At 42.9% G+C, this 22,864-nt stretch overlaps 1 protein-coding gene across 1 annotated transcript; it reads left to right on the plus strand.

Moving 5' to 3' along the window:
- Positions 1 to 745: 745 nt before the first annotated feature.
- On the plus strand, positions 746 to 18,928 carry LOC149431155 (phospholipase B1, membrane-associated-like). Its single transcript, XM_089665850.1, has 9 exons — positions 746 to 868; positions 4,529 to 4,619; positions 6,676 to 6,734; positions 6,819 to 6,886; positions 11,024 to 11,067; positions 12,654 to 12,774; positions 14,909 to 14,960; positions 15,136 to 15,216; positions 18,923 to 18,928. The coding sequence occupies exons 1-9, from the start codon at positions 746 to 748 to the stop codon at positions 18,926 to 18,928; spliced, it is 645 nt and encodes a 214-aa protein (XP_089521976.1).
- The last annotated feature ends 3,936 nt before the right edge of the window (positions 18,929 to 22,864 follow it).

Here is a 22,864-nt window from a genome sequence, read left to right on the forward strand (position 1 = left end):
TGCAAATGAAAAAACAAAAAGAGGGGCGCACCGACGTAGTGCATTATCGTAAAAATATTTATTGGAAAGATAAAAAAGTAGGTATCATACTCACAATGCGAGGAGAGAAGCGCCTCTAAGTGCAGTATATCACTTTATTCAGGTGTAAAGGTAGGAACACTCACATAGATAAGGTAATTAGAAGCATAAAAACCGTGGTTGGTGTAACCATCAGTAGGTGGGTATCCAGGGTGAGAGCTGTCATCTGTGTGGGTAATGGAGAAGTCAGCATGCCGCTGGAGCAGCATGGTGGCTGGAGGGGAACAACTGTGAGGCCGGCTGGCGTACACGTCCTCCCTCAGAGCCGGGTGGAATGCACGCTGGAACGCAGCGGCGGCATGGCCGTGATGACGTCAGATACCCAAGGTGCACTGCGACGCGTTTTGGAGCATGCGCTGGTTGGGAAATTTTGACAAAGGAGCACACTTCCACCTTTCCCGGCCAGCGCATGCTCCAAAACGCGTCGCAGTGCACCTTGGGTATCTGATGTCATCACGGCCACGCCGCCGCGTTCCGGGAAAGATGGAAGTGCGCTCCTTTGTCAAGCTTTCCCGGCCAGCGCATGCTCCGAAATGCATCGCAGTGCACCTTGGGTATCTGATGTCATCACGGCCACGCCGCCGCTGCGTTCCAGCGTTCGTTCCACCCGGCTCTGAGGGAGGACGTGTACGCCAGCCGGCCTCACAGTTGTTCCCCTCCAGCCACCATGCTGCTCCAGCGGCATGCTGACTTCTCCATTACCCACACAGATGACAGCTCTCACCCTGGATACCCACCTACTGATGGTTACACCAACCACGGTTTTTATGCTTCTAATTACCTTATCTATGTGAGTGTTCCTACCTTTACACCTGAATAAAGTGATATACTGCACTTAGAGATTGTCAGGGATCCGGGTATGACCAGAAATGTGTGGACTGACACAGGGAAGTAACAGGCTTCAGGAATGATATAATAACAATACAATTTATTATTAGCCACCCAAATATACAACGGACAGTAAACAAACCAACCTTCCACTAATCTTAGTATGTGCAGGAACACCGGCGTAGTCAGGGCTGGAGAGGTGGAATGGTCAGGCCGGCCATATGGTTCTGTTAATGACCGTCTGGTGGTACCTCTAGCAGTCCTCAGGACAGGATTCCTCAGGGCGCGGAGTCTAAGTCCCAGTCTGCTTATTCACCAGGGCACTTGATGGTGGGGATGGACTTGGAGCAGACAGGAACCAGGTCGCAGCCCCTTAGTACACCTGCTCGTGCTAGTGGGATCCGCAAGAGGTATATACTGATGTGAAGAGGCAGAAGGTGTGAGCAGGGATGGCTGGATCCGTGCAGGATGGATCGTCTGGGTAGCATAAGGCGTAGTCAGGCAGGCCAGGTCAGCAACGTGCGGGCAGCGAGGTACCGAAGGAGCAGGCAGAGAATGGTCAGGGTCACAAGCCGGGTTCAGTAACTCACGGGCAGCACGGTACAGAGGGTCAGGCAGAAGGATGGTCAGGCAAGCCAGGGGTTAAACAGGAGACGGTCAGCAACAATGCAGAGGTCGGCAACAGAAGATAGGCAGAGGAACAGGAACACAGGATACCAGGTACAGGGGCTCATGGGAAACAACACCAAGGCACTGACTGCAGGCCTGGCCATTCCTTAAATACACCTCCTGCAATCAGCCTCAGGTGATGGTTTGAATGCAGGAGTGAGCTTCTGGCTGCTGAAAGCACCAGCCCTGGTACTGCAGCCCACATGGCAGGTGAGTCCCACCACCAGTGGTGAATGCATTCCTGACAGAGGTGCTTCTCTCCTCTCATCCTACAGAGTCTGCTACAGTCTATTTGGAAGCCTTGCCCTCAGTGCTACACGGACCCCTGCATGCTCATCTTCCTTATACAGCCATAACTACCACCATTACCCCATACCAGGATTACCCAGGACTTCTAGCAGAGTTTGCGCTGATCACCCCCCCCCCCTTCATTTCATCATACTCACAATAGACATATAAAACATAGTCATATCACAATAAACAAGGTACTCAATCCATATCGCATCCACAACGATGGAACCCTTGGATGACCAACTGGCTGACATGTTTCAAGGACTCAGCCTCTTCCTCAGAGCCTATATTTTATATGTCTATTGTGAGTATGATACCTACTTTTTTATCATTCCAATAAATATTTTTACGATAATGCACTACGTCAGCGCACCATTTTTTTGTTTTTTCATTTGCACACAGGTTCACATCTCTGTATTTTCACCTGGTGCGTTTTTTGGAAAGGGTCAGGGACTTTTTTGAGCTCAAAAAGTTGCGTTTTTGGTTCTGTAGACTTTAATGGAAACGCTGCAGAAAAGCATGTATTGCATTTTTGGTAAATTTTTGATGCGTTTTTTAGTGACCTTAATGTGGTGTTTTCTTGGTTCGCTCTGACCTGTATGAATGAATGGCTTTTGACCTGGAGAGAATGCAGTCTAATGACGTTCACTATTTCCCCCATTTGTAAGTTTTTTTCTAAAAACACCCTTAGGCTCCTTTCACATTGATGGTCCGATCGGGTCCAACTGTCAATTTTTCATGCAGACCTGATGGGACCATCCATAGTCCTCAATGGACTGGCGGGTGTCAGTGGACATGTGTCCACTGACACCCACCGGCATCCGATCTGATCCTGTACACTAAACACAGACAGATGGGGATCGGATGACAGTTGGATGGAAACAGATAGGCAGTCCATTTCCATCTGAACACCCCATAGAAAGGGTCAGGGACTTTTTTGAGCCCAAAAAGTTGCGTTTTTGGTTCTATAGACTTTAATGGAAACGCTGCAGAAAAGTATGTATTGCATTTTTGGTAAATTTTTTATGCGTTTTGTATGCATTTTGCATTTTAAATCTGCTTAGCAACAAGAAAAATAAAAAAAAAAATGGAAAAAAAAATACATAAAAAATGCAGTTGCAAAAACACAATTCAGAAACGGCTCAAATGCAACCTGCATAGGTGTGAACCTAGACTTATGCCCCGTACACACGATAAGAAAATCGTACGAAAAATTTTGCAGAACCGCTGATCGAACGTTTTCTCTTCTTTGATGAGCAAGATGTTTTAACCGATAACGATTTTGTGAACGAAAAAATCTGATTGAACAACTGTTAAAAATGTTGTCATTTTGCATACGAAAGACCGATTTTCTATGCGGTGGTATGATGGTCATACGAAAAAAAATCTACCAAGCGCTATCACGCATGAGCGGAAACAGAAGATGACCCGGATGTTTATGTCCGAGGAATCTTCGTAAACACAAACAAAAAATCCAAATGTTAAAAGTAGATCGGCCCAATGAGATGATGAGGCCAGAATTCTGCAGATTATATTTTATGTCTCACTATTTATGTATATAGGTCATGTAATAAACGATATTATACTCATTGCTGGTAATCGTTGTGTATATCGCTCGTTCTGGGCGGCAGGGCGTGGCTACAAGGTCACACGCACACCGCATCACTCCCACTTGTACGGAAGACGTCAACACTACGTATTGCCCGACGAACAATTTTTTTAGATTGGTTAATGTGGGCCACGATTTCCACCAATGAACGAACGTCTCTCAGTCGTCAGATGACCGATAGGTTGATTTTCTAATCATATATTCCCACCTTTAGTCTGTATCTTGGTTGTTTTATGACGTTAGGACATTATTATTATACAGGAATTATATAGCAGTTTGCTCAGCACTTTCCAATATAAAGGGAGACAATACAGCAATGATACATTCAATACAAGAGGGTTAGGAGGGCCTGATCCTAGGAGCTTACAATCTAATTGGGAGGGGCTGGTGGAATAAAAAGTAATAACTGTGGGGGATGGGATGGAATCAGATGAAATTCCCCATCCCACAGCCACACATAATAAAAAGTCAGGGAAGATCATCAGCTCCATCTAGTAACCTTAATATGGTATTTTCTTGGTTCGCTCTCACCTGTATGAATGAATGACTTTCGACCTGGAGAGAATGCAGTCTAATGACGTTCACTATTTCCCCCATTTGTAAGTTTTTTTCTAAAAACACCCTTAGGCTCCTTTCACATTGATGGTCCGATCGGGTCCAACTGTCAATTTTTCATGCAGACCTGATAGGACCATCCATAGTCCTCAATGGACTGGCGGGTGTCAGTGGACATGTGTCCACTGACACCCACCGGCATCCGATCTGATCCTGTACACTAAAAACAGACAGATGGGGATCGGATGACAGTTGGATGGAAACAGACAGGCGGTCCGTTTCCATCTGAGTGCCCCATAGAAAACAGCAGGCAGTGTCTGTGTCCGCTCTGTAGCACCGGAACAGACACAGATCTGTCATCCGCTTGCTCAGTGGAGATCCCCCGCTGAGCAAGCAGATCCGCTGACAGGTCCGCCACATGTGAAAGGGGCCTTATGTGTGATAGTCCCTGGAATGCCTTGTATTATCATATAAACAATATTGTTCGATCGTCTTCAGCAATTTCCAGAGAAGGCTGAAGGTCGAGTGAGCTACCTCCGACAACCAACCTGTCCTGACACCTCCCCCTCTCCTCTGACACCCACCACAGGTAAGTGACTAATATTCATAATTCATTTCTTTATGGTGTATCTAAAGACAGAAACGTTTGGATTAGTTGGAGTAATGAATGGTTAAATCTCCATATAGAATGAGTTAAACTTGTTGTATTTTGTCTTTTTTCACCGGATAATTTTACAGAAAATCATATTTTTCTCTTTTAACCTGAAAAAAAAATGATAATATAATTTACACTGCTCAAAAAAATGAAAGGAACACTTTTTAATCACAGTATAGCATCAAGTCAATGAAACTCATATCCATGGAGGGACGCACAGACCTGTACAGGCTAGACAATGCCCCCCCGCTGTCTTTAGGTATCGGGATGAAATCCTTGGACCCATTGTCAGACCCTACGCTGGTGCAGTGGGTCCTGGGTCCCTCCTGGTGCACAACAATGCCCAGCCTCATGTGGGGAGAGTATGCAGGCAGTTCCTGGAGGATGAAGGAATTGATACCATTGAATGGCCCCCACGCTCGCCTGACCTAAATCCAATAGAACCCCTCTGGGATGTCATGTTTCGGTCCATCCGACGCCACCAGGTTGCACCTCAGACTGTCCAGGAGCTCAGTGATCTCCTGGTCCAGATCTGGGAGGAAATCCTCCAGGACACCATTCGTCGTCTCATTAGGGGCATTTTCATTTCCATCAAACGATGGGGCATCCTTACGTTCCTAACACATGATCCAGTCCATATCAGTATAGAGATCCAGCAGGAGATTACAGTTGGGTAATACAATGTGTTTCTGTGAATTAAATTTCAATAAAGTGTATTTTTTCTAAAAAAAAAATTGCATTTGAAAAAACGCTGCGGAAATACTGTGTGACATAAAAACTTTGCAACACCCATCATTTTATTCTCTAGGGTCTCTGCTTTAAAAATATATAATGTTTGGGGGTTCTGATTTTCTATTAAAAAAAAATACTGATTTTTACATGTAAACAAAATGTGTGGTTAACCGCTTTACCGCCACCCCATAGCAGAAATACTGCTACAGGGCGGCACGGGTGCGCAAAATCATGTATATATACGTGATTTTACTTTTCCAGGTAGGGAGCATGCATGAGCCGCACCAGCATTCACGGCCTTGGCTGTCAATCACTGGGTCCCTGCCAGTGAATACTCACCGACACCCAATGATTGCCGAATAATACCGATGGGGGGAGAGAACTGTGAGTAAACAACACAGATCTCTCACCTGTCAGCTCCTGCACATGGCTTTGTATGGCTCCGCATACCAGTGTGCTTACAGTGAAGCACACACACAGCACACAGTTAACCCTTTGATCACCCCAGATGTTAATCCCTTCCTGCCCAGTGCCATTAGTACAGTGTCAGTGCTTTTTATTAGCACTGTTCACTGTATTGGTGTCACTGGGGATGTCAGTGACACCAATTCAGCTCCCCCCCAGTGTCAGAATGTCCACCGCAGTCTCGCTATAAGTCACTGATTGCTGCCATTACTATTAAAAAAAGATTTTAAAAATCCGCTAGCTATACCGCCATTTGTAAACTCTATAACCTTCACGTAAACCAATTCATTTACATGTATTGGGATTTTTTTTTAGCAAAGTCATAAAGCAGAATACATTTTGCCCTAAATTTATGATGAAATTTGGATATTTTCATTTATTTTTACTGGACATGTTTAATAGCAAAGAGTAAAAAATATTGTTTTTTTTCTCCAAATTGTCAGACTTTTTTTTTTATAGCGCAAAAAATAAAAAATGCAGTTATGATCAAATACCAAAAGAAAGCTCAATTTGTGGGATAAAAAGGACATACATTTAATTTGGGTGCAGTGTTGCACGACCTCGCAATTGTCAGTTAAAATAATGCAGCGTCGTAATGCAAAAAATGGCCTGGTCAGGAATGGGGAGAAATCCTCTGGAGGGCAAGTGGCAGTTATAGCAATTTTTTTTGGAGGGGGGGGATTTGAACCACATTAATTAAAGCTAAATGTTTTAAGCCCCTCTGTCAGTGTTGTCTTTTTCTAGCACATATAAAGCTCATTCAGTCACTGACGAATCATCTCCTTCCTGACAGCCAACCGCGTCAAGCCCGCCGATGTGAAAATCGTAGCCGCCTTGGGAGACTCCATAACGGTAGGAGATGCCGGGTGATCTTTGGGTGTTTGGGGAATTCCGTTATATTTCTGAGCCATCTGATTAATGTGTTTATTATTACAGACAGCCATTGGGGCCAACGCCACCAACGTCCTGCAGCTCCCAACCGAATACCGGCAAGTCTCCTGGAGGTAGGCGAGTCAACCCTGTACATATAGGGCCAATCCACACTATGTATGCTGGTGGATGTTTTACCGCGTGATTAAATGTCTGTCACCACAGGGTCACACAGGAAACAATTGTCTCCTATGCATCCCATTCACACTAGACATGTGCAGTTCGTTTGAAATTTTTATGATTCGGAAAGTCAGCTGCATCCGAATTTCCGAATTAAAATAGTAACATTTAAACAAATCTGAAATGTCAGCCAAAATAGCGAATTATCCAAATTTGAATTGAATTTGAAACCAATTTGAAAAAGTAAAGCAAAGTGAAAAAATTCTGCGTTACATAAACCAATGGAACAAACCATTATGTTACCAAAAAACAATGGAGTGGGCCCGTGCTTTGCCTTGCAACATATTACCGATGGTGTCTGTTCTGAGCATGTACAGGACTCTGCTGCTGAGATGATACTGCCACCTTGTGTTTAATTAGTGAATCACTGGATCTTCACCATACGTGGTGAAAAATACACCTCCGGAACATGAGTGACTTTTATATGTTTTAATTGATGAATAAAAGTTTAAAAGGATAATGCACTATGTGGAGTTCTTTTTAATGAGGAATATGGCTGATACAAAGACGCTCATCAGGAGGGAGCTTACTTTGGAGTCTTCATTCAGCAAGCTGATCTTTTGAGTCCATATGGGAACAAAAGTGCAGTTAGACCATAGCATTGTATATATATATATATATGCAGCACAGTGGCTAAATGGTTAGCACTTCTGCCTGGCAGTACTAGCGTCATTGGTTCAAATCCCAACCATGGCTCCACCTGCTTGGAGTTTGCATGTTCTCCCTGTGCCTGTGTGGGTTTCCTCCCACACTTCAAAGACATGCTGGTAGGTGAATTGGCTCCTGTCTAAATTGGCCCTAGTATGTGTATGTGAGTTAGGGACCTTAGATTGTATGCCCCTTGAGGGTTAGGGACTGATATGAATGTACAATATATATGTAAAGTGCTGCATAAATTGATGGCGCTATATAAGTACCTGTAATAAATAATATTACGGATGGTGTCTGTTTTGAGCATGTGCAGGACTCTGCTGCTGAGATGATACTGCCACCTTGTGTTTAATTAGTGCATCACTGGATCTTCATCATACGTGGTGAAAAATACACCTCCGGAACATGAGTGAATTTCATATGTTTTAATTGATGATTAAAAGTTTAAAAGGATAAAGCACTATGTGGAGTTCTTTTTAATGAGGAATACAGCTGATATTAAGACGCTCGTCAGGAGGGAGCTTAATTTGGAGTTTTCATTCAGCAAGCTGATCTTCTGAGTCCTTATGGGACCAAAAGTGCGGTTAGACCCTAACATTGTATAATGTGCGGTCACACTGCGTGAGGTGAGCAGAGATATGGTGGAGGATATCTTTGCACGGGAATTGATGACAGATGCACATATTTTTCGTTATCTGAAGGAGGGTTCACTGAATGAACACTTTATTGATTGAACTTGATTTTTGATTTGATTTTTTATTTGAGTCATACTTAAAATATTCCTTACTTACTTAAAATATAATTTTTATATTTTATTTGATGTTTTGGTGTGTTTTTATATATATATATCTATATATATAGATATATATATAGATAGCAAAAATATAGCTATCTATCTATATATATAGTTTAATGATTAGCATGCCTGCCTTGCAGTAAATGGGTCATGGGTTCGATTCCTGACCATGGCGCCTCCTGCATGGAGTTTGCATGTTCTCTCTGTGCTTGCGTGGGTTTCGTCCCACACTCCAAATACATGCTGATAGGTTAATTGGCTCCTTTCAAAATTGTCCTAGTTTCTTTCCTGGCCATGCGGATCTCCTGCATGGAAGGGGTTGGGGAAAGACCTGGCAATCTACCCTGTAATAATAATTACTAAGAATTCATGGAAAAGGTTGCTTACGAGTGACAGTCCATGCAATCGCCAAGGGTTGGATACAACTGAATGGATATATATATATATATATATATATATATATATATATATATATATATAAAATATACATATAAAAAAGTGTGTTTTTATATATTTAGGCAGCACAGTGGCTAAATGGTTAGCACTTCCACCTGGCAGTACTCAGGTTGTTGGTTCAAATGCCAGCCACAGCACCACCTGCCTGGAGTTTGCATGTCATCCCTGTGCCTGCATGGGTTTCCTCCGTCTACTCTGGTTTCCTCCCACACTCCAAATACATGCTGGGAGGTTAATTGGCTCCTGTCTAAATTGGCCCTAGTATGTGTATGTATGAATGTGAGTTAGGGACCTTAGATTGTACGCCCCTTGAGGGTTAGGGACCTTAGATTGTACACCCCTTGAGGGTTAGGGACCTTGGATTGTATGCCCCTTGAGGGTTAGGGACCTTAGATTGTACGCCCCTTGAGGGTTAGGGACCTTAGATTGTACACCCCTTGAGGGTTAGGGACCTTAGATTGTACGCCCCTTGAGGGTTAGGGACCTTAGATTGTACACCCCTTGAGGGTTAGGGACCTTAGATTGTACGCCCCTTGAGGGTTAGGGACCTTAGATTGTACGCCCCTTGAGGGTTAGGGACCTTAGATTGTACGCCCCTTTAGGGTTAGGGACCTTAGATCGTACGCCCCTTGAGGATTAGGGACCTTAGATTGTACGCCCCTTGAGGGTTAGGGACCTTAGATCGTACGCCCCTTGAGGGTTAGGGACCTTATATTGTACGCCCCTTGAGGGTTAGAGACCTTCGATTGTACGCCCCTTGAGGGTTAGGGACCTTAGATTGTACGCCCCTTGAGGGTTAGGGACCTTAGATTGTACTCCTCTTGAGGGTTAGGGACCTTAGATTGTACGCCCCTTGAGGGTTAGGGACCTTAGATTGTACTCCCCTTGAGGGTTAGGGACCTTAGATTGTACGCCCCTTGAGGGTTAGGGACCTTAGATTGTATGACCTTTGAGGGTTAGGGACCTTAGATTGTACGCCCCTTGAGGGTTAGGGACCTTAGATTGTATGACCTTTGAGGGTTAGGGACCTTAGATTGTACACCCCTTGAGGGTTAGGGACCTTAGATTGTACACCCCTTGAGGGTTAGGGACTGATGTGAATATACAACATATATGTAAAGCACTGCATAAATTGACTGCACTATATAAGTACCTGAAATAATATATATTCATATATCTATATTTTTATTTCAATATAAAAAAAAGTTTCTACTACTTTTTTTTCTTCTAAAAATTATTTTTTTTCTCACTTTGTTTTTTGGTAATATAATGGCTTGTACCATCGGTTTATGTAGTGCAGCATTTTTTCACTTCACTTTATAATTGTATAATTTGCCCCACTGAGACATGGGTTGTGTGCACTAGCGGCTACAGCAATGTATTGTAATTTTTTGTTTTTATTTCACCAAAGTTTGCGCTTGAGTTATTCAATATATTTCAATTTGCAAAAGTAATTGAATTAAACAAAAAATTCAAAAGGTAAACATATTGCTGACTATTGCTGATTTCCTTCAAAGACTGTGTGTATTAGTGTTAATATAGCTATCTTCCAAAATTAGAATTTTGAAAATAAAGAATAGAACAAAAAAGAATAAATTAGGGAAAAAATAGAGTAAAATAAAAAAAGAATAGAATAGAAAATAAAAGAATAGAATGGAAAAAAATAGAATAGATTAGAATAGAATAATATAGAGAGAATACATGTCTCATGATTCCTTGTGTGCTGCCTGTAATGTGCATCTCTCAACCAAATGTGCCCATAATGTGCATGTATCCCTCAAGCTTAGAACCAAAGTGTTGCCTGTAATGCACATACATCCTCTCAGCACAACAGCAAAACGCATGTGTCCCCTGAATTCTTCTTCCTTTTTCTTTCTTCCTTCTTCTTCCCTGGCCACAGCACTGCCCATAATGGGTCCCTGAGCACTTCGTCAATAAATCCATTGTGTGAAAATTCGGTCTAAGCTAGGACTGCACATCAGGGTGTCCCCAGAGAGTCCCTGCAAGGCAAAGGGGCCCCCCTATAGACAGAACCTCCCCCTGCTATAATATTACACATTCATATAATAAATGACATTTTATATTACATGACATTATAATATAATGACATTGTATTTGATCTTTCCAGTATCGGAGGTTATGGAAACATATCCAACGTCATCACTCTGCCAAGTGAGTGTTTTGTGATCATTTCTTCCATTCCAGGATTTTATTTATGATAAATCATGAAATGTATAATTATAAAGATTTACTCAAATACCTGAAATCTATGATATGAGCTGCCTGCCTTCCCTAACAGAGCAGGAACAATACGAAGAGAGGGAGAGCCGACACTGCGTCCAATAAGGCTCTATTACTAAGATGGACCATATATACAAAAGGGGCGGAAACTATTGAGAGGAAATCTCCCCATTGTGGGAGGGGCAGAGACACAAATTACTGAGGGAAATCTCATCATTGTGGGAGGGGCAGAGAAACAAACTATTGCATGAAATCTCATCATTGTGGGAGGGGCAGAGAAACAAACTATTGCAGGAAATCTCATCAATGTGGGAGGGGCAGAGACACAAACTACTGCAGGAAATCTCATCATTGTGGGAGGGGCAGAGACACAAACTACTGCATAGAAATCTCACCATTGTGGGAGGGGCGGAGACACAAACTACTGTGGAAAATCTCATCATTGTGGGAGGGGTGGAGGCACAAACTACTGTGGAAAATCTCATCATTGTGGGAGGGGCAGAGACACAAACTACTGTGGGAAATCTCATCATTGTGGGAGGGGCAGAGAAACAAACTATTGCATGAAATCTCATCATTGTGGGAGGGGCAGAGAAACAAACTATTGCAGGAAATCTCATCAATGTGGGAGGGGCAGAGACACAAACTACTGCAGGAAATCTCATCATTGTGGGAGGGGCAGAGACACAAACTACTGCATAGAAATCTCACCATTGTGGGAGGGGCGGAGACACAAACTACTGTGGAAAATCTCATCATTGTGGGAGGGGTGGAGGCACAAACTACTGTGGAAAATCTCATCATTGTGGGAGGGGCAGAGACACAAACTACTGTGGGAAATCTCATCATTGTGGGAGGGGTGGAGACACAAACTACTGTGGGAAATCTCATCATTGTGGGAGGGGCAGAGAAACAAACTATTGCAGGAAATCTCATCATTGTGGGAGGGGCAGAGACACAAACTACTGCATAGAAATCTCACCATTGTGGGAGGGGCAGAGACACAAACTACTGCGGGAAATCTCATCATTGTGGGAGGGGCAGAGACACAAACTACTGTGGGAAATCTCATCATTGTGGGAGGCGTAGAGACACAAACTACTGCGGGAAATCTCATCATTGTGGGAGGGGCAGAGACACAAACTACTGCGGGAAATCTCATCATTGTGGGAGGGGCAGAGACACAAACTACTGTGGGAAATCTCATCATTGTGGGAGGGGCAGAGACACAAACTACTGCGGGAAATCTCATCATTGTGGGAGGGGCAGAGACACAAACTACTGCGGGAAATCTCATCATTGTGGGAGGGGCAGAGACACAAACTACTGTGGGAAATCTCATCATTGTGGGAGGGGCAGAGACACAAACTACTGCGGGAAATCTCCCCATTGTGGGAGGGGCAAAGACACAAATTACTGCAGAGATCTGACTATTGTGAGATATACCAAGACAGTGGCTCTTTATCCATTTGATCATCATCAGTTTTCTTTCATTATGTGATATTTGTTTCTTGTAGATATTTTGAAGATTTTTAATCCAAATGTTGTTGGCTTTGCAAAGAAGAGCACCTTGACCTACCGACCAGCTGAGCTGGAGGCTACTGGACTCAACCTCGCTGTAACTGGAGCCAATTCTTAGTAAGGATTATATATCTATTATATTATGTATTTAAACTTGTTTGACAGTGTTTATATTGTATATCTAGAGAGCGGTGATGTCACTCCTGTATAATATATCTTATATCTGGAGAGCGGTGATGTCACTCCTGTATAATATATCTTATATCTGGAGAGCGGTGATGTCACTCCTGTATAATATATCTTATATCTGGAGAGCGGTGATGTCACTCCTGTATAATATATCTTATATCTGGAGAGCGGTGATGTCACTCCTGTATAATATATCTTATATCTGGAGAGCGGTGATGTCACTCCTGTATAATATAACTTATATCTGGAGAGCGGTGATGTCACTCCTGTATAATATAACTTATATCTGGAGAGCGATGATGTCACTCCTGTATAATATATCTTATATCTGGAGAGCGATGATGTCACTCCTGTATAATATATCTTATATCTGGAGAGCGATGATGTCACTCCTGTATAATATATCTTCTATCTGGAGAGCGATGATGTCACTCCTGTATAATATATCTTATATCTGGAGAGCGATGATGTCACTCCTGTATAATATATCTTCTATCTGGAGAGCGATGATGTCACTCCTGTATAATATATCTTATATCTGGAGAGCGGTGATGTCACTCCTGTATAATATATCTTATATCTGGAGAGCGGTGATGTCACACTGTATAATATATCTTATATCTGGAGAGCGGTGATGTCACTCCTGTATAATATATCTTATATCTGGAGAGCGATGATGTCACTCCTGTATAATATATCTTATATCTGGAGATTGGTGATGTCACTCCTGTATAATATATCTGGAGAGGGGTGATGTCACTCTGTATAATATATCTTATATCTGGAGAGCGGTGATGTCACACCTGTATAATATATCTTATATCTGGAGGGCGGTGATGTCACTCCTGTATAATATATTTTATATCTGGAGAGTGGCGATGTCACTCTTGTATAATATATCTTATATCTGGAGAGCGGTGATGTCACTCTGTATAATATATCTTATATCTGGAGAGCGGTGATGTCACTCCTGTATAATATATCTTCTATCTGGAGAGCGATGATGTCACTCCTGTATAATATATCTTCTATCTGGAGAGAGATGATGTCACTCCTGTATAATATAGCTTATATCTGGAGAGCGGTGATGTCACTCCTGTATAATATAACTTATATCTGGAGAGCGATGATGTCACTCCTGTATAATATATCTTCTATCTGGAGAGCGGTGATGTCACTCTGTATAATATAACTTATATCTGGAGAGCGGTGATGTTACACCTGTATAATATATCTTATATCTGGAGAGCGGTGATGTCACTCCTGTATAATATAGCTTATATCTGGAGAGCGGTGATGTCACTCTGTATAATATATCTTATATCTGGAGAGCGATGATGTCACTCCTGTATAATATATCTTATATCTGGAGAGCGGTGATGTCACTCCTGTATAATATACCTTATATCTGGAGAGCGATGATGTCACTCATGTATAATATACCTTATATCTGGAGAGCGATGATGTCACTCCTGTATAATATACCTTATATCTGGAGAGCGGTGATGTCACTCCTGTATAATATACCTTATATCTGGAGAGCGGTGATGTCACTCCTGTATAATATATCTTCTATCTGGAGAGCGATGATGTCACTCTGTAAAATATATCTTCTATCTGGAGAGCGATGATGTCACTCCTGTATAATATAACTTATATCTGGAGATTGGTGATGTCACTCCTGTATAATATATCTTCTATCTGGAGAGCGATGATGTCACTCTGTAAAATATATCTTCTATCTGGAGAGCGATGATGTCACTCCTGTATAATATAACTTATATCTGGAGGGCGGTGATGTCACTCCCGTATAATATATCTTATATCTGGAGAACGATGATGTGACTCTGTATAATATATCTTATATCTGGAGGGCGGTGATGTCACTCCTGTATAATATATCTTATATCTGGAGAGCGGTGATGTCACTCCTGTATAATATATCTTATATCTGGAGAACGATGATGTGACGGTGACGTGCTCCATGATGGAATTTATCAGTTATGTAAATATTTTATATCACCTTCTACTTCTTTAAAATCTGAATTTTCTACCGTTTCAGCATGTTTCCGGAGCAGGCCAGACATTTGATTGATACCCTGAGAACTCTCCCGGTAATAGTCTGTGTATATAAATCTATGGACAATACTGGTGGGGTTATCATGTGAAGTGCGGCTTGTTGGTGGCTCCGCCCCAGGTGACACCGATAGGCCACACTCTCGTGACGATTAATTTGCCGCATTGTATTTCTCTGTTGGATCCGCTCTCAGTTTCTTCCTATCTCTTTAGGGGATAAACTATGAAGAGGATTGGAAAGTCATCACCATATTTATTGGCGCCAATGATCTGTGCGACTACTGTAAAAACAAGGTGCGTGGCGTTGTCATGAGTTACAATGTTACAATGACAATTCTCCATGACAGGTCCACTTTAATGTCACTCCTGGATGATTTATACTTGGATACATTCTGTCTGGGGATACATTGTACAATAATGTTACATCCTGTAGATTTCAAACTGATCAACTCAATTTTAGATCAGATGTATTGCAACTGCTACCAACTGAAAGATAGATTCTGATTGGTTGCTGAGAATAAAGCCGGCCATAGATGGATCAAATCTTGGCTGGTTCACCGGCCGAGCTTCATTCCATCTATGGGCAGGCTGGTTGTACTAAGGTCGATCCATCAATTGACTTCAGTACAACCAGCCTCAGCCTGTCGGATTTTTTGCATGTGAATGCACAACATGTCCAACCATGAAGCAGATGAGCTACAGCAGCAGAAGACCACACCGTGTGCTACTCCTGTCAGCTAAGAAGCAGATGAAGCAGATGGCCTACAACAGCAGAAGACCACACTGGGTGTCACTCCTGTCAGCTAAGAAGCAGATGAAGCTGATGGGCTGCAACAGCAGAAGACCACACTGGATGCCACTCCAGTCAGCTAAGAAGCAGATGAAGCTGATGGGCTACAGCAGCAGAAGACCACACCGGGTGCCACTCCTGTCAGCTAAGAAGCAGATGAAACAGATGGCCTACAACAGCAGAAGACCACACCGGATGCCACTCCTGTCAGCTAAGAAGCAGATGAAGCAGATGGCCTAAAACAGCAGAAGACTACACCGGATGCCACTCCTGTTAGCTAAGAAGCAGATGAAGCAGATGAGGTACAGCAGCAGAAGACCACACTGGATGCCACTCCTGTCAGCTAAGAAGCAGATGAAGCAGATGGGCTACATCAGCAGAAGACTACAGCAGGTGCCAGTCCTGTCAACTAAGAAGCAGATGAAGCAGATGGGCTACAGCAGCAGAAGACCACATCGGGCGCCACTCCTGTCAGCTAAGAAGCAGATGAAGCAGATGGGCTACAGCAGCAAAAGACCACACCAAGTGCCACTCCTGTCAGCTAAGAAGCAGATGAAACAGATGGCCTACAACAGCAGAAAACCATACCGGATGCCACTCCTGTCAGCTAAGAAGCAGATGAAGCTGATCGGCTACAGCAGCAGAAGACCACACCGGGTGCCACTCCTGTCAGCTAAGAAGCCGATGAAACAGATGGCCTACAACAGCAGAAAACCACACCGGATGCCACTCCTGTCAGCTAAGAAGCAGATGAAGCTGATGGGCTACAGCAGCAGAAGACCACACCGGGTGCCACTCCTGTCAGCTAAGAAGCAGATCAAGCAGATGGGCTACTGCAGCAGAAGACCACATCGGGTGCCACTCCTGTCAGCTAAGAAGAAGATGAAGCAGATCGGCTACAGCAGCAGAAAACCACCCTGGGTGCCACTCTTGTCAGCTAAGAAGCAGATGAAGAAGATGGGCTACAGCTGCAGAAGACCACACCTGGTGCCACTCCTGTCAGCTAAGAAGTAGATGGGCTACAGCAACAGAAGACCACCCCGGGTGCCACTCCTGTCAGCTAAGAACAGGAAACGGAGGCTACAATTCTCACAGGCTCACCAAAACTGGACAATAGAAGATTGGAAAAATGTTACCTGTTCTGATGAGAATCAATTTCAGCGGGACAGACTAAAACATTTAATGTGAAAATGGCTTAATGTAGCTTAACGTGTAATAAACTGTCTAAATCTTAATCAATTGACTTGAAACTTTGCACAGCCCAAGTTCTCAACGTCCCAAACATGTCCTGGAAGTTTCATAGATTTCAGCCTTCCACAAAGAAAATGGGGGACATTAAGCTTGTTTTTTGGGGAGCTTAATGTAGCTTAACGTACAAAAAACAGCTTAGATGTTTACCAATCTCCCCCAAACTTCACACAGTAGAAGACTCTATCTATGGCAACATATTCTTAAAATTTCAGATCATTTAGTAAATCACACCAAAAGTTATTCACATTAAGCTATATTTGACAGTGCTAAAACATTTAATGTGAAGAGCTTAATGTAAAAAGAGCTTAACGTACCATAATGTGCCTAAACCTCAATCAATTGACATGAAACTTTGCACAGCCCAAGTTCTCAACTTACCAAACATGTCCTAGAAGCTTCATAGATGTCAGCCTTCCACAAAGAAAATGGGGGACATTAAGCTTGTTTTTTGGGGAGCTTAATGTGGCTTAAAGTACAAAAAAGAGCTTAGATGTTTACCAATTTCCCCCAAACTTCAATCAATACAAGACTCTATCTATGTCAACATGTTCTGAAAATTTCAGGTCATTTGATAAATCACACCAAAAGTTATTTACATTAAGCTATATTTTACAGTGCTAAAACATTTAATGTGAACCACTTAATGTAAAAAGAGCTTAACGTACCATAATGTGCCTGAACCTCAATCAATTGACTTGACACTTAGCACAGCCCAAGTTCTCAACGTCTCAAACATGTCCTAGAAGTATCATAGATTTCAGCCTTCCACAAAGAAAATGGGGGATATTAAGCTTGTTTTTTGGGGAGCGTAATGTAGCTTAACATACAAAAAAGAGCTTAGATGTTGATCAATCTTCCCCCAAACTTCACACATTAGAAGACCCTATCTATGGCAACAAATTCTGAAAATTGACCTCAATCAATTGACTTGAGTGTGTGTTTGTAGCTCACCAGCTAATCACTGGGGGTTTCTTGGCTTGTGGTGCAGTCAATATTGGCACAAAACCTTTAGGCTTGTGCTAGAAAGCTGAACATAAAGAGGAACTTCATCTTTCAGCATGACAACGACCCAAGCATACATCCAAATCAACAAAGGAATGGCTTCACCAGAAGATGATTAAAGTTTTAGAATGGGCCAGCCAGAGCCCAGACCTGAATCTGATTGAAAATCTGTGGGGTGATCTGAAGAGGGCTGTGCACAGGAGATGCCTTCGCAATCTGACAGAGTTGAAGAGTTTTTGCAAGGAAGAGTGGGCAAATATTGCAAAGTCAAGATGTGTCATGCTGGTAGACTCATACCCAAAAAGACTGAGTGATGTAATAACATGAAAAGGTGCTTCAACAAAGTATTAGTTTAAGGGGGTGCACACTTATGCAACCATATTATTTTAGTCTTTCATTTTTACTTCCCTCCACCAAAAAGATTTCAATATGTTTTTCAACTGAGTTGTATAGTTTATAGGTCACATTAAAGGTAGAAATTTTTCTGAAATTATTTTTCTTTGTCTCATTTTCTTACATCACAGAAACCTGACTTTTTTAATAGTGGTATGTCGACTTTTTATATCCACTGTATATATTCATGAGAATTGCTATGTGCTCAATCTTAGTACAGTCTACCTCCAGGCTTGGCCTGGGGAGGTAATGCTTATGTGCGGGAAAGGTTTGACTAGGCCTCAAGCCTAGAAGGGGCCTCACATGCTGATTGAGGAGGAGAATGAGAGAAGCTGGATGGCTACTGGAGGTACCTGGTACTAGAATGGACCTAAGGGGCAAGTCTGTCTGACCTATTGAAGATCACGTGACTATCCATATTTAGCTGTTCCTCTAATAACCAGTGCCGGCTTGTGCTCCTATTGATTCTGCACTGTGAAATACTGAAAGGGTCTGGTGAGTCTGAAGTTCTTTTCTAATATAGTTTTGACATGAATGTTCTAAACCCTATGTCCTCTCTCCCAGTTATGAAGTTCCCCAATAAAGAATTGGATCCCATTCATCTGTTTTTATTGGATCGGATTGGATGTCAGTGGATGTACATGACACATGACCATTGGACACATGACCATTTACATTCACCACTCCGTAGAGGATGATAGAGGATTCGATCAGGTCCACCTGAAAAATCGACAGGCAGATCTGATCACAACATTCGTGTGAAAGAGGCTTAAAGAAGAATTCCAGGTATGGATATTTTTACATGGTTACATTTGTCTAGCTTGGACCCATGTAACTACAGTATGTCAGGGCTTCCCAAAAAGTTTGAGATCTCGGGGAACCTTTGAAATAATGTTCAAATCTACAGCTTGTACAGGAACATTGGTGTCATCAGAGAGCTGTTGATATAACAAGAAATATTTATAGAAATTGCATTAAATAATAGAATCCATATTAAACCATTCCTATTTATTGTGAAATACTGTATGTGCTTGCCTTTTTCTGCGCAGATGCTCAATTCTGGGTCCAAGTTGAGATAAGCAGTGTACAGGGGGGCAGCAGGGTAGGGTACAGGGGGGCAGCAGGGCACATTATATGGGATCATTGCACAATACGGGGCACACAGCAGAACACATTACATGGGAGACTGGACATTAAATGGGAGCACGGAATATTACATGTGAGCAGGGCACATTGCATGAGGTAGGGCACGTTACATGTGAGCAGGGCACGTTACATGTAAGCAGGGCACGTTACATGTAAGCAGGGCACATTGCATGGGGAAGGGCACATTAAACGTAAGCAGGGCACATTACATGTAAGCAGGGCACATTGCATGGGGCAGGGCACATTGCATGGGAGAAGAGCACATTACATGGGAGAAAAGCACATTACATGGGAGAAGAGCACATTACATGGGAGCAGGGCACATTACATGGGAGCAGGGCACATTACATGGGAGCAGGGCACATTACATGTAAGCAAGGCACATTGCATGGAGCAGGGCACATTACATATGAGCAGGGCACATTGCATGGGGCAGGGCACATTGCATGAGAGCACAGAACATTACATGGGAGCAGGGCACATTACATGTAAGCAAGGCACATTGCATGGAGCAGGGCACATTACATATGAGCAGGGCACATTGCATGGGGCAGGGCACATTGCATGAGAGCACAGAACATTACATGGGGGCAGGGCACATTACATGGGAGCAGGGCACATAACATATGGACAGGGCACATTATATGGGAGTGGGGCACATTATATAGGAGCAAGGCAAACTAAATGAGAGCAGGGAACATAATCAGACACACAGAAGGGCACATTACATGGGAACAGGGCACAATATGGGGCACAGAGCTGAGCAAATTACATGGGAGCAGGGTACATTACATGGGAGCACAGAACATTGCATGAGAGCAGGGAGCATTACATAGGGCAGGACACAATATTTGGGAGCAGGGAAAACTACATGAAAGCAGGGCACATGATGGGGCACACAGAAGAGCGCATTACAAGAAAGCACAACACATTACATGAGAACAGGGCACATTACATGGGGGGGAGGACACATTATTTGGGAGCAGTTCAAACTATCTGAGAGCAGGGCACATTATGGGGCACACAACAGGGCACATTACATGCGATGAGGGTACATTACATGGGGGCAGGGCACACTACATGGGGGCAGGGCACATTATGGGGCACAGAGCAGGGCACATTACATGGGGGCGGGGCAAATTACATGAGATGATATGAGGGCACATTACATGGGGGCAGGGCACACTACATAGGTGTAGGGCACATTATGAGGCACACAGAAGGGCACATTACATGGGCAAAAGGCAAATTAGATCAGAGCCGGGCACATTACAAGGGAGGTGGCAGCCTGGGGCCCACAGCAGGGGACATTTAGTCCTCAATGGACTCAATGGATAATACTGTATCTATCATTCACCTTAAAGACAACAAAACCATTTATCAGAACCTCACAGCATATGTTCTGTTTTTTATGGACCATTCTCTGAAGATTTTCATGGAGCAAGTTTCCATAATTCAGACACTTTCATGCTAACCACCCAATGTGTCTATATACAGGTGTACTGCAGTTGTGATACATTTTTACAACATAACTTTAGGGAAAGAAAGTTCATATTCACGATAAAATCTTTAACATAGCTTTATTAATATTGTTAGCATGCATATATAAGGATCTTCCAAGACAAATGGGTAGGAATACATTATTTTGTCTCATTTCTTTATCTAATGCTCTCCTTCCCCATGTGGTCACTGAAAGGTATGAGAGCTTTAGGCGTGGTCTAGCATCATATAACATACAGTTGCAAGAAAAAGTATGTGAACCCCTTGGGATTACGTGGAGTTTTGCATGAATTGGGCATAAAATGTGCTCTGAACGTCATCTAAGTCACAACAATAGAAGAACACAGTCTGCTGAACATAATACTACACAAACATTAGATGTTGCCATGGTTTAATTGCACATAACATGTAAACACTCACAGTGCAGGGAGGAAAAAGTATGTGCGGCCCTAGCTTAATGACTTTTCCCAGAGCTAATTGGAGCCAGGAGTGAGCCAACCTTGACTCCAATCAGTGTGATGATATTGGATGTGTTGCTGACAGCTGTCCTGCCCTTATAAAACACACACCTGTTTTGGGTTTATTGGTTTCAAGAAGCACTGTCTGATGTGAACCATGCCTCGCAGAAAAGAGCTCTCAGAAGACCTACGATCAAGAATTGTTGACTTGCATGAAGCTGGAAAGGGTTACAAAAGTATCTCCAAAAGCCTTGATGTTCATGTGTCCACGGTAAGACAGACTGTCTACAAATGTAGAAAGTTTAGCACTGTTGCTACTCTCCCTAGGCGTGGTCGTCCTGTAAAAATGACTGCAAGAGCACAGCACAGAATGCTGCATGAGGTAAAGAAGAATCCCAGAGTGTCAGCTAAAGACCTACAGAAATCTCTGGCACATGCTAACATTTTTGTTGACACATCTACAATAAGGAAAACATTAAACAAGAATGGAGTACATGGGAGGACACCACGGAGGAAGCCATTGCTGTCCAAAAAGAATATTGCAGCACGTTTGAAGTTTGCAAAAGAGCACCTGGATGTTCCACAGCACTACTGGCAATATATACTGTGGACAGATGAAACCAAGATTGAGTTGTTTGGGAAGAACACACAACACTATGTGTGGAGAAAAAAAAGGCACAGCACACCAACATCAAAACCTCATCCCCACTGTGAAACATGGCGGAGGGAGCATCATGGTTTGGGGCTGCTTTGCTGCCTCAGGGCCTGGACGGATTGTTGTCATTGATGGGAAAATGAATTCCAGAGTTTATCAAGACATTTTGCAGGAAAACGTACGACCATCTGTCCGCCAACTGAAGCTCCGCAGAGGATGGGTGATGCAACAGGACAATGACCCAAAGCATACAAGTAATTCAACAAAACAATGGCTGCAACAGCACAGAATACGCCTTCTGGAGTGGCCCAGTCAGAGTCCTGACCTCAACCCGATTGAAATGCTGTGGCATGACCTTAAGAGAGCGATTCACACCAGACATCCCAAGAATATTGCTACACTGAAACAGTTTTGTGAAGAGGAGTGGTCCAAAATGACTCCAGATCGTTGTGCAGGTCTGATCTGCAACTACTGGAAACGTTTGGTTTAGGTTATTGCTGCCAAAGGAGGGTCAACCAGTTATTAAGTCCAAAGGTTCACATACTTTTTCCTCCCTGCACTGTGAATCTTTACATGTTATGTGCAATTAAACCATGGCAACATCTAATGTTTGTGTAGTATTATGTTCAGCAGACTGTGTTCTTCTATTGTTGTGACTTAGATGATGTTCAGAGCACATTTTATGCCCAATTCATGCAAAACTCCACGTAATCCCAAGGGGTTCACATACTTTTTCTTGCAACTGTA

This window comes from Staurois parvus, unplaced genomic scaffold (assembly GCF_062004578.1).
Source record: "Staurois parvus isolate SC_StPar_1 unplaced genomic scaffold, SC_StPar_1.0 ptg002372l, whole genome shotgun sequence".
NCBI classification, from domain to species: Eukaryota; Metazoa; Chordata; class Amphibia; order Anura; family Ranidae; genus Staurois; species Staurois parvus.